Genomic DNA, 16,848 nt, shown 5'->3' on the forward strand with positions numbered 1-16,848 from the left:
AAATCTCTGCCCACAAGGATAATCTGCGGTATCAACATAGACCACATCATTGCAGACCAAGAACTTTTTCTGAAGAGATTTAGCTCGTTCTTTTCTTCTATGCTCATGATGAACAAGGTGCATAATTTTAGGGATTGGGGGGATACGAAAGTTTTCATGTAGCTGGTGAGAACATTAAATTTCTCCTTAGTCATCGGTGCTGGAGTAAGATTTAGGGAGTTTCAAATACGCCTACCAGTGTGGGTGTTCAATAAGCATTGGCATTTAGCTGTCAGGTAGGGTTATGCGAGATTGCTAAAGGTATTGAACGAATCTGTAGCCAAAAGTTTTTCTATAGAAGCTGTACTTGGCACTCCAAGAGCAAACTTGTAAAGCTTGCGTATCAGTGAATTAGAGCCTTATCTTCCTCAGGCCTTGAGGTGAGGATATGGGAGGGAGAAGGTGATTTAACTGATGGCAAATGCTTGTACGAGTCTTAATAAATCTGCCACACGAAGGCATCCGTGCTTATTGGACACTCTTCCTATAATTATGGTTGTGTGGTTTATGCTGGTGGCAACCGTTTGGAGCATGTAAGTATTGAGTTAGACTGAATGTGCATGCCTAGTACCCGTATTTTGTATACGACAGGAACTTGCTTCCCATTCAGGTGTATATGAATGCTGGGTTTGTCGCACTTTTTAGCAGAGATCAGTAAAAGCTCAGATTTAGCTGGCGAGCACTCGAGGTTCATAAGCCTAGCTGTCGTAGTAACTGCGTCTGCAGCCTCTTGTAAGGTATCTTGAATGTATCCATCAGATCCATCCTTCATCCATATGGTAATGTTATCGAAGATCAATATATTGGAGATCTGGTATTTTAAGTAGCGTCTCAGAAATATAACTTTTAGCTAGGTTAAAAAGTAATGGCGAGAGGACTGATTCCTGAGGTGTGCCAAAGCTACCTAGGGTGATTGGGGGAAAATTTGGGTCATTGAGACTAATGATAGCCATGCGGTTGCTGAAGATTTCGCAGATATAGTCATACATTTTCTTCTTAAAGTTAAGGTTATCCAATTCGCATAAAATGGAGGCATGAGCTATGTTGTTAAACGGACCGTGCAGGTCCGTTTAACAACATAGCCTTAGACTGGCTTGAGTGTCTTTACTGCCACTGGGAGTAAGAATGTCATGCTTGAGCCTCAGCATGGCATTATGTCAAGAGAGCGATTGACGAACGCCAAATATCTCTGGTGGGAAAAACCGATTATCGTCTGCGTACTTGTTTAAGCGATTAAGAAGGACATGTTCGAGAGTTTTTCCTAAACATGGCGTCAAAGAAATAGGTCTAAGGTTAGCTATGTCTGAGGGCTTATTAGCTTTACGAGTTAGGCGGAGAGCAAGTATTGAAACAGTGATTGTAGTAGTCTGTGAGGACAGTGATTGATTGATCGTAGAGATTTCGAAGTATTGTATTAGTTACCTTATCGATAACCGGGGCAGATGTAGTTTTAAGAAAAAAATAAAGCATGTCTAACTTCCGTTTCTCTTACTGGGGCGTCAAGAAGTTCATTGACCTCGCCAGCATAATCTGAATGCGCGTGAGCTGAAATGAGGAGAAAGTGCAATCGCGCAAGCTCCTGAAAAAGATGCGGGATATTAACCTCGTGTTTGTGCAATAACCGAGTTATGTAATGATTTTGATGCGCACGCAATGTCGATGGGTCGAGCAAATGTCTCAGAAATGGCCAAGTCTTCTTACTATCGAGATTACCGAGCATGCTCTGGCACATTTGATCCCATTGTTGACTTGACTAGCTGGGAAGCAGGTGCATGTATGTCGTGATCGAGCCACGGATGCGAAACCTACGGTTATGGCAGTGTTTTTTCCATCGTTTTAATAGCGATTCCTTTGCTTCCCACATATGCAGTATAGCTTCGCATCAAATGTGTGAAAGACATAGTTCTAGTATGTTTGTCAACTTCGGCTTGGAGTTGGCGCATCCATTCTTGTAAATCTTCTATGAAAGTGGGAGAATTATTCACACGAGTTTGCCGAAATTTGTCCCAACCCGTTAGTTTGGGAGGTTTGATGTTAATCGGTTTATGAGATAAACTAAGAAAGGTCTGAATGACCTAGTGGTCGCTACCAAAATTGATTTGAATGTTTTTTTTCATTTAGCTGAGCGTCACAAAACGAGCGCTCAAAAGAGCGCGCCGCCAAATTCTCGCGATAAAGCGTGGGAGAGACGCCGCGAGGTCAACAATAAAAAAAAGAAAACAAGCATCCAAACACTCCCCGGGCGCGCGACCAGTCCCCTCGGAAGCGTACGTTCACCGACGAACTTCCTCTCATCGGCGCCCGAGCAAGCCCTCGAATGTTCTAGATGGAAAGGGGCGGGGTGATGCCGGGTTGCGTCATCCGACGCGGACGGCCTTCGAACCGCCTCGCCCTCTCCCCAGCCTTCGCTGCGTATCGCGCCGACGAAACGATGAGAACTTTCTGGAATCTCGCGCAGAAGGTATTTAATCGAGCAGCCGAGATGAGAGATCAGGAGAAGACGGAAGTTAGCGCCAGAGCGCGTAGGGATTCCGCCGTGTAGTCGGTGAAGGTTATTTCCGTAGAGACAAAGCAGGAGAGGAAGATGATTTCCACCTGAGGGTTGACGACTCGAGCTACAGGCAAGAGTGTGTGTTTACCACTATCGAGCGAAGACGCGTAGCAACAGCTGCGTGTGTGAAGCCGACGTGTTTCCGGTGAAGAAGTTTGAAGCTTGGAGAGCAGCCAAGTGAAGACGTGAGGTTTTCTGGAAGAGAAACTTCGGAGGCAGCAGAGCGAGGTTTCCTGGAAGAGAAGCTTCGGGGGCATCGGAAACACGTGAGGTTTCCTGGAAGAGAAACTTCGGGAGCAGCGGAACGACAACAACGCTGGACTTTAAGGGAGTGATTCTCGGAAGAGTATCATCCAGACTTTTGTTCCAAGAACTTTGGACTGAATAGGTTTTCTATCTCTTTATTCTTTAAGTGTCTTGGTTGTTCAATGCATGCGACTGCATTGTAGTGCGTATTGTTGCCTGTGCCCATTGTTTCGAGTGTGGCTGATTGTACTGTATAGTACGTTGTTTGATTGGTGACATATTGTATTCAACGATTCTTGAGTGTGCATACTTGTGTATTGTTTTTGATCTGCCAATATTGAGAATATAATATTGTTTTGTTTATCATTTCTCGCCTCTGACTTGTTATTTGGACCACAGTCGGCGTCCGCTGGCGCGCCAAATAGGACCACTTCTAAATTGTCCACGGTTTCGTGGTGAGGTTCGGGGAGCCGATACTTCGGCCCTTGGAATTAGCCCGGCGATCGCCTCCCAAATTAACGGGACCTGTGACACTGAGTTAACCCGAGAGGTCATGGTGAGATCTGGTGATGTGTCTTTAGAGAAGCTCTTCCCTAAGCGGATAAGCAATTCGAAGTCATTGTGCAGGGTGAGTTGATGATCCTGTATATGGGCCCATAAGGCTCTAAAGGCGTGGATGTTGTGTGACCCTGTAACTGATTTGGAGAATTGAAGTCGCCAACAATGAGGAGTGGGCTTCTCCGGGCTTCTTGTTTAGCCCGAGCAAAAATGGTGGTAAATCGGTGGTGTCTTGAGCTGGGACTGCTGTAAATATTAAGAATTTAAAGAGGATCTGACCTCGTCTTTTCAGGAAGTATTTCTAGGAAGTCATGATCAATGTCGATACCGTCAAAATATGAGCAAGTAACGGTTAAGTGCTTTTGGGCTAAAATGGCGGTATTAGGGCGTTCGCATCTTGTGCTCTGGAATGTGGCGCATACCCACTTCAGGCATAATTCCTCATGGACCTCAGACACTGCATGAAAAATTAGCACAAAATTCCTTGCAAGTGTTTAGCGAATACCACGATTCTCAGAACAAAGACGAAAAAAGCGCAGCGAATGCCGGCCTACTACCCAAAAATGTTTATTATTAATGCTGTAGTGGGTATCAAGCAAGTGAGCTTGCAGCAGTTACCCAACGAGTGTTCGGAAAGGGCTCTGAAAGGACACTCTTCTGGATTTCGCTGCGACTTTGCTCCGCCTTCTGCGCAGGCCTGGCGTTGTTATTATTTTATTTGCATCTATTCAATATTTTCACTCCCGAATATATGCTTTTTCGCTCACAAGCAACGAAACCGACCCCACCGCCAGAATTTCTTTAATGCTGTCGCGTAAATATAATGTCTAACTAAAAAAACGAGTCCCTAAATGCACACTTCCTTCCCTTACTATAATGGTAATCATGCACTATGGACAATCACGATTCACTTGCTACTCATTCACAAAACATTTGGTTCATTATAATGGCAGCTGTATACGTACGTGAACGTACGTACGTTGTTTTTTTTCGAACGAATTCATGCAATCTCTGTCCTTCACTTTCATTTGAATAAAATTTATGACTATTGAGTGTCATTGCTTCATATTGAAAAACAGTTTTCCTCGAATATTCTTGTTCCTAAAGAAGTTGATATTCAAGTATTTCAAAGAACACAGAAGGCACAAATAGTTTCCAATCCTTGCGAATCAACTCTATGCTTTACTTAAAAAAAACATTTTTGAAAGAGAATGAAAATGTCCCCACCTCAATCATTTCGTTCATCGTAATTAGCTGCTACTCGTAAACATTTGTGCATTTGTAAAACTAAGCATGCACACGCACTCGAGATGTTCAGGCGGTGAGATATTAGGATATAGTCTGATATGAATAATCGCGGGAAAAATGACGCCCGGATGTTGAATCAATACAATCTCGTTAAAATTAAAAGAAACAATTACGCCTAAATAAAAAGGCCATAATGACGAACGTAAATGCCTAGGGACACAATTTGATACGTTGAAGTAATGCTGTTCTCAAGCACACGCTTGCTTAATTCAAAATTCGCAAATAAGAAAAAGCTGCTTGAATTTATTTAGTACGCTATGAAAAATGCCAGAAATGCGGCCAAACATAAGGAAGTTACAAAATAATGCAGAGTATTAGTTTTTTTACTGGTACAATTTTTATTGCAGTACTGTAGGTTATAAAAGGATTGAAACATCTAGGAGAAATAAACTTAATTTTATTCTTGCCCGAATTAAGACAAATTTGTATTCTCGTTGAATCATTACAAATTGATCCACACAGCGTGCTCCATTCATGCGCTCAGAAACTGGCGCCCACACAAAATAAAGATACACTGACGCACAGTCAGTAACCACCAGCACGACGAACCGTCTCATCAAAACGTCCCCTTATCAATGTTGCAGGTCATCATGCAATTCCTTGAAGCCAATTACTGGAGAAGCTCTTACACTGTTAAACTCGGCAACCAAGCATAACGAACAGTTAAGGCCTGGAGTGTATCCATATTCACTAAGTAGGCCGGGCGTTGCCAGTTCAGGCATCGTTAGTACTGTGTAATATGATCAGTGTCACTTTGTTCGTTTCCAAAATGCGCACTGCATTTTTTCAGATACCTACCATTAATTTTTTTATTCGGTATTTACCTGTGGCCTTGCGACATATCCGGTGATGGAAACTCGCTCAGTCGTTTGCGAGCCAGCGCCATCGTTTCGCTCTCCGGCACTCGGACGTTGTGGAGGAGCTGTCGACAGACAAGTTATATCAGTGTCGGCCCTCAGCTGTGTCAATACGCCTCTTTGCGTAACTCCCCCACCCCTTTCCCCTGTGCAGGATAGCGTAACAGCCCTCTCAAGCTGCATGGCTAACATCCCCGTCTTTCCTTCCTGTACCTCCCTTCCTTGCTCCGACTATAGCCGTACGCGCTGGAAACAATACGCTCAAGCTCACTGGCATAGTCTTACGCAGGGTGGCGTGGGAGAGGAGGCGGGGGTGGGCGGGAAGCTCCTAGTTGCCTAAGAGGGGTGGGGAGGATTGACATAATAGGGAGGGAGGCACTGCGAGCAGCATTCACTCCTCCATTCTCCCACGAAAGGAAATGCAGCGCACACCTATATATATATATATATATATATATATATATATATATATATATATATATATATATGTATATATATATAATATGAAGTCTTGGTAGTCTTGGCTGCGACAGCGTTTATTTGAGGAAAGACCTCGCAAAACGAATGGGCAGAGCCAGCACACAGACGATGACGATGATGATGACCAGAGTGGCAATGAGGGCAAAGAGACAAGCGGATGATGATGATTGTGATTATGCAGGGGTGAGGACGATGTAAGTTACAAATGCCCACACTAATGCCCCCCACTTGGAAGCGGACACCCTGGCCGCCGTAAGTCAAAGTGACGGGGAACGTCGCGTGAAAGCTTTCATGCGACAAACGTGGACAATCTCTGTGCTGCGGTAGCGGCGGTCTGTTGGGGCGACGAGTGGTGTCACACGATAATTAACCGGCGAAGTCTGTTCTAAAACAATGTATGGCCCGATGAAGCGTGGTTAGAATTTGTCACAGAGACCCGGAGTGCGAATAGGTGTCAAAAGCAGCACCTCGTCACCAGGTTGGAAAGACACAACGCGGTGGGATTCGTCATAGATGATCTTCCGCTCGTGCTGTCTCGCTTCAGTATTGATGCGAGCCTGATGGCGAGACTGGGCCAGGCGGGAAATGTATTCTTCGCTAGAATACTGACATGAATTCCCATGGCTGCTAAAGAAGGAGACGTCGAGAAAGGTAGTCGGGGTGCGTCCGTACACGAGGTAAAACGGTGAGTAGCAAGTTGTTCGCTCAACAGCGCTGTTGTAAGCGAATGTCAGGAATGGTAAAAGAGTATCCCAGTTTTTGTGGTCGGGTTGGACGTAAACGGCTATCATGTCTGCAAGGGTTCGGTGAAATCTTTCTGTGGGACCATTTGTCTGAGGGTGGTAGCTTGAAGCTGTCTTGTGAGTAGTTCCAGAAGCGCGCAGTACTTCATTTACAACTTGTGACAGGAACACTTTGCCGCGGTCACTAAGCAGTACACGAGGAGCCCCATGACGCAGTATTATTGCGTGAAGAATAAAGTCTGCAACTTCCACAGCTGAGCCTGTAATAACAGAGGAAGTCTCAGCGTAGCGTGTCAGGTGGTCCACGGCAGCCACTATCCATCGTTTGCCAGCAGATGTGACGGGGAGAGGCCCGTAAAGGTCAACACCTACAACCTCGAACGGCATCGAAGGGCACGGAAGTGGCTGTAGAGGTCCAGCAGGTGCCGACGTGGGGAGTTTACGACGCTGGCATGGGTAGCCGGAACCGACGTACCGAGCTACACTAGAAGAAAGGCCAGGCCAGTAATAACGACATCGAATGCGGTCAAGAGTTTTTTTAAAACCAAGATGACCAGCAGTCAAGTCGTCGTGGAAGGCTTCGAGCACCTGAAGTCGAAGAGAGCGTGGCAGTACAGGAACCCAGCGCTGACCGTCAGGGTGGTAGACGTGGCGGTAGAGAACCCCATTGTCCAGCTTAAAGTGCAGGAGTTGATGACGGAGTCGTGCGTTTGGTGGATGAGAAACTCCCGAAAGGTGGTCCATGATGCGTCTGCAGTATGAATTAGACCACTGGCGAGAGATAAATGTTGGCTCGTCGTCCGAAAAGGGTTGCGTTATTTATGCGAGCGTATGAACTTTGGTAGATGTGGCGGTTGAGTTCTCACCAACGCTCATATGGGTAGTTGGAAGCGGGCAACGAGATAAAGCATCGGCGTCTTGATGTTTTCTGCCTGACTTGTAAGTTATGTCAAAGTGGTACTCCTGCAAGCGTAGTATCCACCGACCCAAGCGTCCGGACAAGTTCTTCAGTGTAGAAAGCCAGCATAAGGCATGGTGGTCCGTAACGATTGTGAAGTGACGGCCGTGGAGTTAGGGACGGAACTTCTGAACCGACCAAACCACAGCCAAACACTCTTGCTCAGTTATAGTGTAGTTCTTTTCAGCAGCGGTGAGTACGCGACTGGCATATGCAACAACATTCTCTAGGGAAGACTTGTCGCGTTGTAGAAGAACGGCTCCTATACCAAGGCCGCTAGCGTCGGTATGGAGGATAGTTGGTGCGGCTTCGTCAAAGTGGCAGAGCAGAGGTTCAGACGTGAGTGCCCGCTTCAACAGGTCGAATGCTGTTTGGCATTCTTGAGACCACAGAAAGGAGACGTTGGAGGCAAGCAGTTGGTGTAATGGAGCAGCAATAGAATCGAAGTTCTGGATAAACCGGCGAAAATAAGAGGCAAGGCCAAGGAAACTGCGAAGCTCTTTTGGTTTTTCGGGGCGCGGAAAGTGAAGGACTGCAGAAATCTTGTCAGGGTCGGGCCGGATGCCATCTTTGCTAACGACGTGTCCTAAGTCCTTAATATATTTGCTAGCGAAAGAGCATTTCTTCGTGTTTATTTGAAGCCCGGCGCCGGCAAGGCACGTCAAAACTTGATCCAATCGTTCTAGGTGCTCAGGAAACGTTGACGAAAAGATAATAATGTCGTCCAGGTAGCAAAGGCAACTTTTCCATTTCAGGCCGCGCAGCACGGTATCTATCATGCGCTCAAAAGTCGCGGGTGCGTTGCAGAGCCAGAAAGGCATCACGTAGAATTCATATAGCCCGTCGGGGGTTGCGAATGCCGTTTTCTCCTTATCGTCTTCATGCATAGGGATCTGCCAGTACCCAGAACGCAAGTCGATGCTTGAAAAGAATTCCGCGCCTTGTAGGGAATCAAGGGCGTCGTCAATGCGTGGCATAGGGTACACGTACTTGCATGTGATCTTATTGAGCGCCCGGTAGTCCACGCAAAACCGCACAGAGCCATCCTTTTTATGGACCAAAACAATAGGAGACGACCAAGGGCTAGATGAGGGACGGATGACTTCCCGTTTAAGCATGTCCGCAACGTTTTCTTCTATAATTTTTCTTTCAGTTAGAGACACGAGGTAGGGTCGGCGGTGTACAATAGATGTCCCAACAGTTTGAATTCGATGTGCTGTAGTATTAGTGCGGCCCAGCTTAGACGAGCAAATATCGAAAGAATTTGCATGTTTCTGTAACAATGCGAGCAGCTGCTGCCTCTGTGAATATGTCAATTCGCTGCTGATTGTGGTGGTAAAGGCGAAGGAAGAAACATGCTCACCGAGGCAAGGTTCTTTGGATGCGATGGCCTGAAGTGGCGTGACGAGTACAGGCTCGAAGTCAGCAACAAGGGCCACAGTAGTGCCCTGTGGCAGTAAGATCTTCTCCGGTGTAGAGTTGACAGCGGTGACAAGTGCCGAGCCATTGCAAAAACGAACGACACCGGACGGAAGAACTATACCTTTGCGAACGCAAAGTGGTGACGGTGAGACCAATACATCCCCGTGATAGATGTCGTTGGACGTAATGCTGACAATTTGCTCTTGTAGTGGCGGGAGTTCGATGTCTTTCGCAGCGACCAGACGAAGTGGCTTCTGATTATCGTCGTCAAGCATGTAGTCGGTGTCAGCGAGGTGAACGACGCGTTGTCCACAACAAATCGCCGCAGAAGCAGATGATAGAAAATCCGACCCTAAAATTAGTTGGTGAGAGCAGCGGGACAGGACGGCAAAGTGGACATGATGGCGGATGCCGTCGATGAAAACACGCACAGTACAAAGCGCGGAAGGGCGAATGATGTTCCCCTGTGCAGCAACTAACGTGCGGCCATCGTAAGGCGTCATTACTTTCCTTAAATGTTCACACAAATCAGCACGTATCACAGACAATGTCGCACCTGTGTCCAACAAAGCATCGACTCGCACTCCTTCCACTTCCAGAGAAACCATGTTACACGAGCCTAATAAAGGAATTTCAGTTCTAATTCCGAATGCAGTTTTTCCTCCACAAACTGCATCACTTAGTTTTCCGAATGAATATTAGAGGTGAATGAGGCGGGCCGAAGTGGAGAAGTGGAACGGTGGAAGGGCGAAGGCGAGCGGCGTCTCGTGTTTCGGCTGTTTCGTGGTGCAGTCGATGCCGGAGGAGATGGTGACTGGTGCGGGGGAGACGAATAACGCCGACCTTGATAAGACGCCCCGGTGTACAAATCCCGTTCACGCACATCGTTCCGACGCTTATCTTGCTGGCGCTTTCGGCAGAAACGAGATATGTGGCCGCGATAGCCACAGTAGTAGCATACAGGGCGAGAGGAGCGCCACGGTGGGGAATAGAAGGCATTCGGGGCACCTGGAGCTAGCGCGGTCAGGTGGGCCGAAGGGTCAGGGGGCACGGAATGGTAGTTCACCGGGGTAGCGGCCGCAGCTGACGCGTAGGATGGACGTGGCAATGTCGCATGGGCGTCGCTGGGAGGCACGGCAGCAACTTGAGGGTACGTGGGTATAGGGTGAGAAGCAAATGGCTGTACGGGCGCAGAGCCAGTCAGGGATGTAAGTTCCTCCCTGATGATGTCACGTAAGGGATTCCCGGAGGCTCTGTAGGTCCCGGTGTAGGAGGTGTGAAGCCCATGCACCGCAATTCTTCGCGTATAATGTCCCGGATGAGGTCACGCAGATGGCCATCTGACGTGGAGTGGTGGTCGCCGATGTCTGGTTGAAGGCGGACGGAGTCCAGCGCATGAAGGCGCTGGCATGTCGCCACGACATCAGCGATGGTAGCTGGGTTTTGCACAGCGAGGGCATTAAAGGCAACAGGCCCAATGCCTTTCAATATGTGGCGCACTTCGTCCGATTCCGGCATGGATTTATTGACACGCCGGCAGAGTGCGAGGACATCCTCGATGTATGAAGTATACGATTCACCGGGATGTTGTCGGCGAGCATCGAGTGTCCTCTTCGCAACGGCCGATCGAATGACTGGTGTCCCAAAGACGTGCCGCAGCTGCTGCTCGAAGGTAGCCCAGTCGGGTAAGTCAACGACGTGGTTAAAATACCATGTCTTCGCGACTCCGACCAGATAAAAAGGCACGTAACGCAGTTTGGCGGCCTCGTCCCACCTATTAGCGGCACTTACGCGGTCGTAGTCATCAAGCCAGTCTTCTACGTCTTCTCCCCAAAGACCAGCGAAGAGCGGGGGTTCCCGCTGATGTCCGTGTATGTAAGTAGGAGGGGCAGCTTGCGGTGGTGCGTGGTTGATGACATCAGTGCCGGCAGGCTCAGTCTGGGACATGCTGCCTGACTGTGGGCGCAAGCGGCGGCCTGAACGAAGCTCCAGGGGGTATACCGGGCTGAGGGAGGTCAGAGGACCGAAAATCCACCTCCACCACGTATGAAGTCTTGGTAGTCTTGGCTGTGACAGCGTTTATTTGAGGAAAGACCTCGCAAAACGAACGGGCAGAGCCAGCACACAGACGATGACGATGATGATGACCAGAGTGGCAATGAGGGCAAACAGACAAGCGGATGAAGGTGATTGTGATTATGCAGGGATGAGGACGATGTAAGTTACAAATGCCCACACTAAATATATATAAATATATATATATATATATATATATATATATATATATATATATATATATATATATATATTTATTTATTTATATATATGCTCATTGGTGTTTCGCTTATAGGCAGTGACCCAATGTAGAGCTCGAATCTATTGTTTGGGTTACTGAAGAACACCTCTGCTTCGCAGAATGTAGAGCTGATGGGGTGCAAGCGATGAATATCAAGCTGCATGCAAGAAGCTGCCGAGCCACCAGATTGTTTTTTTTTCTTTTACAGTTTTCTTTCTGGTGTGTTTTGTCACACATACTTACTCGTAGCTTGTCGAGATGGAGTAGAAGAGCTGTTCCCCATCTTGGAAGGAAGCTGCAAATAAAGAGGGAATTGAGCCCGCCTTCCAACACGCAGCACAAGACTTATTCGGGTTGAGTACGACTTGAAGGGCTATAATGTTATTTTATGAATGTATATTTCTTGTTCGGGAAAATGAGGCGTTAATTTCAGCACAATAATGAGAGCGGCACCAGCAATCTGAGGTTTCACTACCTACAACTGGCGTCCGCCCACGGGAGTGAGGCAAGTACACATGAAAGAGATAAAGGAGGACGCCTCAAAAAATCGCCGCCAAAGCATTCCGTTAAAAAAACTGGTTAGAAAGAGAAAGCTGAAACGTGCGGCCCCGGTGTCGAACAGTGCTTTGAGCCCGACGTGACACGGAAGTCTTTCGCAATAATTGGTTACATGTCCGTGCTTCTAAATGAGGTTAGGCACGTTTGGTTTGGGTTTACCACAGCGTTTGTTTCACATGGCGCACATTGCGTCGCGCATGATCACGGTCATGGAGGAGCGTAATGAGCGGTTCAGATGCGTTTCCCAATGCGTTAATCATAGTGGTTGTCCTCGAACCACAGGCGGTCGCAGACGTCGCAGCCGAAGCCAATGTGCCGCTGGAAAAACTCCCGCCCAAAGCGTGCGTTCGCCCCCATACGAACGCTCTCCCGCAATCTTCGCGTTGACGCTGTCGTTCCCGCTACGGCGCCGCGTTGTTGCAAGTGCTTGACATCGCGAGCGTGGTTTGCAGGATCCGTCCGTCACTGGCGCTTCCGTTCCCATTCGCGATTTAGCGCGGTTTGGAACGCTGCCGGGTCGGCGGTACAACAACCGGATCTGGGCACAACAGATGCCGGATCCGGGCACTAAAACGGGCTCTCCCTGGCTTGTTGTTGTGCCCGGATTGTCACATCAGCTCGACGAATGCGAGTCCTCTCACGTTCTCACTGTCGGCGCTTTTCTAGAGTTGTCCGTCGCATACCCATGCCCCGGATAACTTATGTATATTATTATATATGTATTATCTTTTTCGCATCACTAAAAACTTATTCTCTTTCTCCTCCTTCTCCTTCTTCTTCTGCTCCTTCTTCTCCTCCTTCTCCTCCTCCTTCTCGTCCTCCTTCTCGTCCTCCTCCTCCTCCGAGCCACCACCCGATCTAAAGAACACAGCCGGATACATTCACCCATCCATTCATCCGTATAGCGTAAGTGTACATAGCGTAAGTGTACATAGCGTAAGTGTACATAGCGTAAGTGTACATAGCGTAAGTGTATATGCTACATTTAGGCAGCACAGTAGCGCATTTGCTTTGAATAGCCGCTAGCAACCATGCACTGCGGAGAAGCTGGTGCACAGGCCGCACCACCAAAAGCGGTCGCCGTGCACCTAGCATTTATGAAGTGACTGTCGTGCGCACTCTAGATCGTTAGCTACGAACTGGTACTTTCATTTGCTTTAGATTCATGTCCTTAAGCTTCGACAGCAAAGTATTTGGGTGGATTCGGTGCCATTTTCAAAAAAACGTACTGAAATAATCAATGCTGTTGGCTAGGTGGGGCGTTCCTTGAACTTGCAGGACCAATATTTTGTGATTGTGAATTTCAGCTCATCTTCCATAGCTGGCACGACTTTACCATGCGGTACGGTACATGCTATTCGGCACTACGCTACGCCTTATTAGCGGTTTGTGTTACCGGACAGACTAAAATTGCCTATTTAATTCCCGTGGCACAGTCCCGAAAGCATCTGTTTCTTTTTTCTTGGCCGCTTGTTGACACGCCAGGCACGTCGACTGGCAATTGGCGCGACACGCTTCGTCGATCGGCAACAGGCTTAATCAAGTCTCCTGCAAAAACTGAGTACAGCTTCACCGCGTAACTACCGTCGCTAACCCCGCAAGATGGCGGGCCTATGCGCTACTCTGCTCCCGTAGGTAGCGTATACAGTTACTCTATACATGTAATGCATGTTGCGCGCTTTCGCTTTCACCCGGAGTCGCCGGATGGAAGACAAGGCTGTGGAGCGGAGGTAACGGAAAGCGGCGGCAGCGCGCGTTCGCGGGCAAAATCCTGAGGCGAGAGCTTGCAATGCCGAGGCTGCTCGACAAGCTGAGCGACGGCGGCGCGAAGACCCTGCCCTTCGCGAAAGTGGAGCAGTGGCACTGCAGCGGCGTTGTTCGACCATGACAACTACAGGCAAGGACAGACAGACAGACAGATAGACAGATAGATAGATAGATAGATAGATAGATAGATAGATAGATAGATAGATAGATAGATAGATAGATAGATAGATAGATAGATAGATAGATAGATAGATAGATAGATAGATAGATAGATAGATAGATAGATAGATAGATAGATAGATAGATAGATAGATAGATAGATAGATAGATAGATAGATACTTTACCCCACGCCGGAACAGAACAAGGAAAAACAAGAAGAGATCGAGCAAGCACCACAAAAAAGGCCGCTCAAGGTACACAGGATAGGGGCTGAGGTGGAATCGGAATGTGTTTGACAGTGCTATATGTTAAGTTAATGTGGTTGTTATCCTGCGTCACAACTGTATGTCGAGCGAGTCAAAATGTTTGTTATGGTGGTGTGATGGGATGTATTGGACAATTGTTGTAATGAAAGAACTTTGTACATTTGTATTGTTTGGAATATGTGATGGAGTGTTGTACTCATGTACCTGTGGATATATTTCGTGTGTTCTGAGATTGAATTACAATGTACAATTTTATTGAGTGATCTGTTGTGAATGTGACGTGTCATGAGCGACGGACTATGTTGCAGTCTTTGAGAGTGTGGGGACTGTTCGCGCTCGTTTGGGTGGTTTTGAATATTATGAGATAATATTCTTAAAGTGGGGGGCAGTGTCACAAAACGAGTGCTCAAAAAAGAGCGCGCCGCCAAATTATCGCGACAAAACGCCGGAGTGACGCCACGAGGCCAACGATAAAAAAAGAAAACAAGCATCTAAAGACTCCCCGGGCACGCGACTCTCTCCCCTCGGAAGCGTAGGTTCGCCGACGAACCTCCTCACCCCACATCGGCGGCCGAGCAAGCCCTCGAAATTTCTAGATGGAAAGGAGCGTGGTGATGCCGGGTTGAGTCATCCGTCGCGGATGGCCCTCGTATCGTCTCGACCATTCCCCCAGCCTTCGCTGCTCATCGCGCCGACGAAATGATGAGAACTTTCTGGAATCTCGCGCGGAAGGTATTTAATCGAGCAGCTGAGACGAGAGATCAGGAGAGGCCGGAAGTTAGCTCCAGAGCGCGTGGGGATAGCGCCGTGTAGTCAGCGAAGGTTTTGTCCGTAGAGACAAAGCAGGAGAAGAAGATGATTTCCACCTGAGGGGTGACGACTCGAACTACAGGCAAGAGTGTGTGTTTACCGCTATCGAGCGAAGACGCGTGGCAACAGCTGCGTGTGGGAAGCCGACGTGTTTTCGGCAAAGAAGTTGGGAGCCTGGAGAACGGTCAAGTGAAAAAGCGAGGTTTTCTGGAAGAGAAACTTCGGAGGCAGCAGAGCGAGGTTTCCTGGAAGAGAAACTTTGGGGGCATCGGAACGACGTGAGGTTTCCTGGAAGAGAAACTTCGGGGGCAGCGGAACGACAACAGCCCTGGACTTTGAGTGAGTGATTCTCGGAAGAGTATCATCCAGACTTCTGTTCCAAGAACTTTGGACTGAATAGGTTTTCTATCTCTTTATTCTTTAAGTGTCTTGGTTGTTCAATGCATGTGACTGCGTTGTAGTGCGTATTGTTGTCTGTGTCCGTTGCTTCGAGTGTGGCTCATTGTACTGTGTAGTACATTGTCTGATTGGTGGCATATTATATTTAACTATTGCGGAGTGTTCATACTTGTGTATTGTTTTTGATCTGCCATTATTGAGAATATAATATTGTTTTGTTTATCAACTCTCGTCTTTGACTTGTTCTTTGGACCACAGCCGGCGTCCGCTGGCGCGCCAAATAGGACCACTTCTAAATTGTCCACGCTTTCGTGGTGCGGTTCGGAGGGCCGATACTTCGGCCCTTGGAATTAGCCCGGCGATCGCCTCTCAAATTAACGGGACCTGTGACAATTATTCTGGCGTCCGCGACAGCACCTTTTGGTGCACAGTGTGTCCAAAGTATTGAGAAAGAGCCTCGAGTTGTTGATAGTGCTATCGGAACGATTTTGTGTGTTGTTCAGTGTTCTTGTTAACAAGTGCAGGAGAGTGTTCTGATAGACTGATTTAGGCAGATACGTTTTACACGCGGCAAGACTTTATTTGCGAGACACCATGGATCTCGAAAAGTTAGTTGCTCTTGGTGAGAAGATGGGTCTTTCTGGCACCGAACTACGGAAGTGGGTAAGCCAGAAGGAGAAAGAGGCGATGGAGAGAGAAAAGTTGGCAGCCGAAAGGGCAAGAGAAGAAAGAGAGGCAAAGGAGCGACAGCTGAAGGAAGAAAGAGAGCAGCAATTGAAGTTGGAGCTGGAGAGAGAAAAGTTGGCAGCTTAAAGGGCGAGAGAAGAAAGAAAAGCGGAGATGGCTGAAAGCGAACGGCAGCGGCAGCACGAGATGGAACTTGAGCGGCTCCGTTTGCAACAGCGAAGTGAAATTTCGGTCCAAGCTAGAGTTGAAAGCAGCGAACGGGAGGACCACGGCTTCCGCTTGAACCCAAGCAAGCTGCTCGTAGCATTTGATGAAAGGAAGGAAGACCTTGACGCGTACCTTCACAGATTTGAGACGATTGCGAGAAGCCAGAATTGGCCGGAACATCAATGGGCAACTGCTTTGAGTACTTGCTTGAGTGGTGAAGCACTCAATGTGTACGGTAGGCTGACGCCGACCGATGCAGCCAACTATGCAAAGGCGAAAGCTGCTTTACTGAAGCGATCTAGATTTACTGTGGAAAGATTCCGGGACAGATTTGGGACAGGAAAGCCAGCTGATGGTGAGACGGCTACACAGTATGCCGCCCGACTCAGCCAATATTTCGACAGATGGATTGAACTTTCAGGGACAGCGCAGGAGTACGATGAGCTTAGAGAGCTCCTAATTAGAGAACAATTTCTTACTAGTTGCCACCCAGGCCTGTCACTGTACTTGAAATAGAGGAGAGCTAAGTCACTTGA

At 47.9% G+C, this 16,848-nt stretch overlaps 1 protein-coding gene across 1 annotated transcript in view; it reads right to left on the minus strand.

Moving 5' to 3' along the window:
- LOC142792725 (E3 ubiquitin-protein ligase MIB2-like) overlaps positions 1-16,848 on the minus strand; it is a 126,188-nt gene that overhangs the window by 78,297 nt on the left and 31,043 nt on the right. The window contains exons 4-5 of the mRNA XM_075885655.1: positions 11,702-11,753; positions 5,527-5,624 (exon numbers count right to left, since the gene is read on the minus strand). Of these exons, the coding sequence (XP_075741770.1) occupies positions 5,527-5,624; positions 11,702-11,753 (150 nt within the window). The remainder of the gene's footprint in view (positions 1-5,526; positions 5,625-11,701; positions 11,754-16,848) is intronic.

Source organism: Rhipicephalus microplus, unplaced genomic scaffold, assembly GCF_043290135.1.
Source record: "Rhipicephalus microplus isolate Deutch F79 unplaced genomic scaffold, USDA_Rmic scaffold_236, whole genome shotgun sequence".
Lineage (NCBI taxonomy): Eukaryota > Metazoa > Arthropoda > Arachnida > Ixodida > Ixodidae > Rhipicephalus > Rhipicephalus microplus.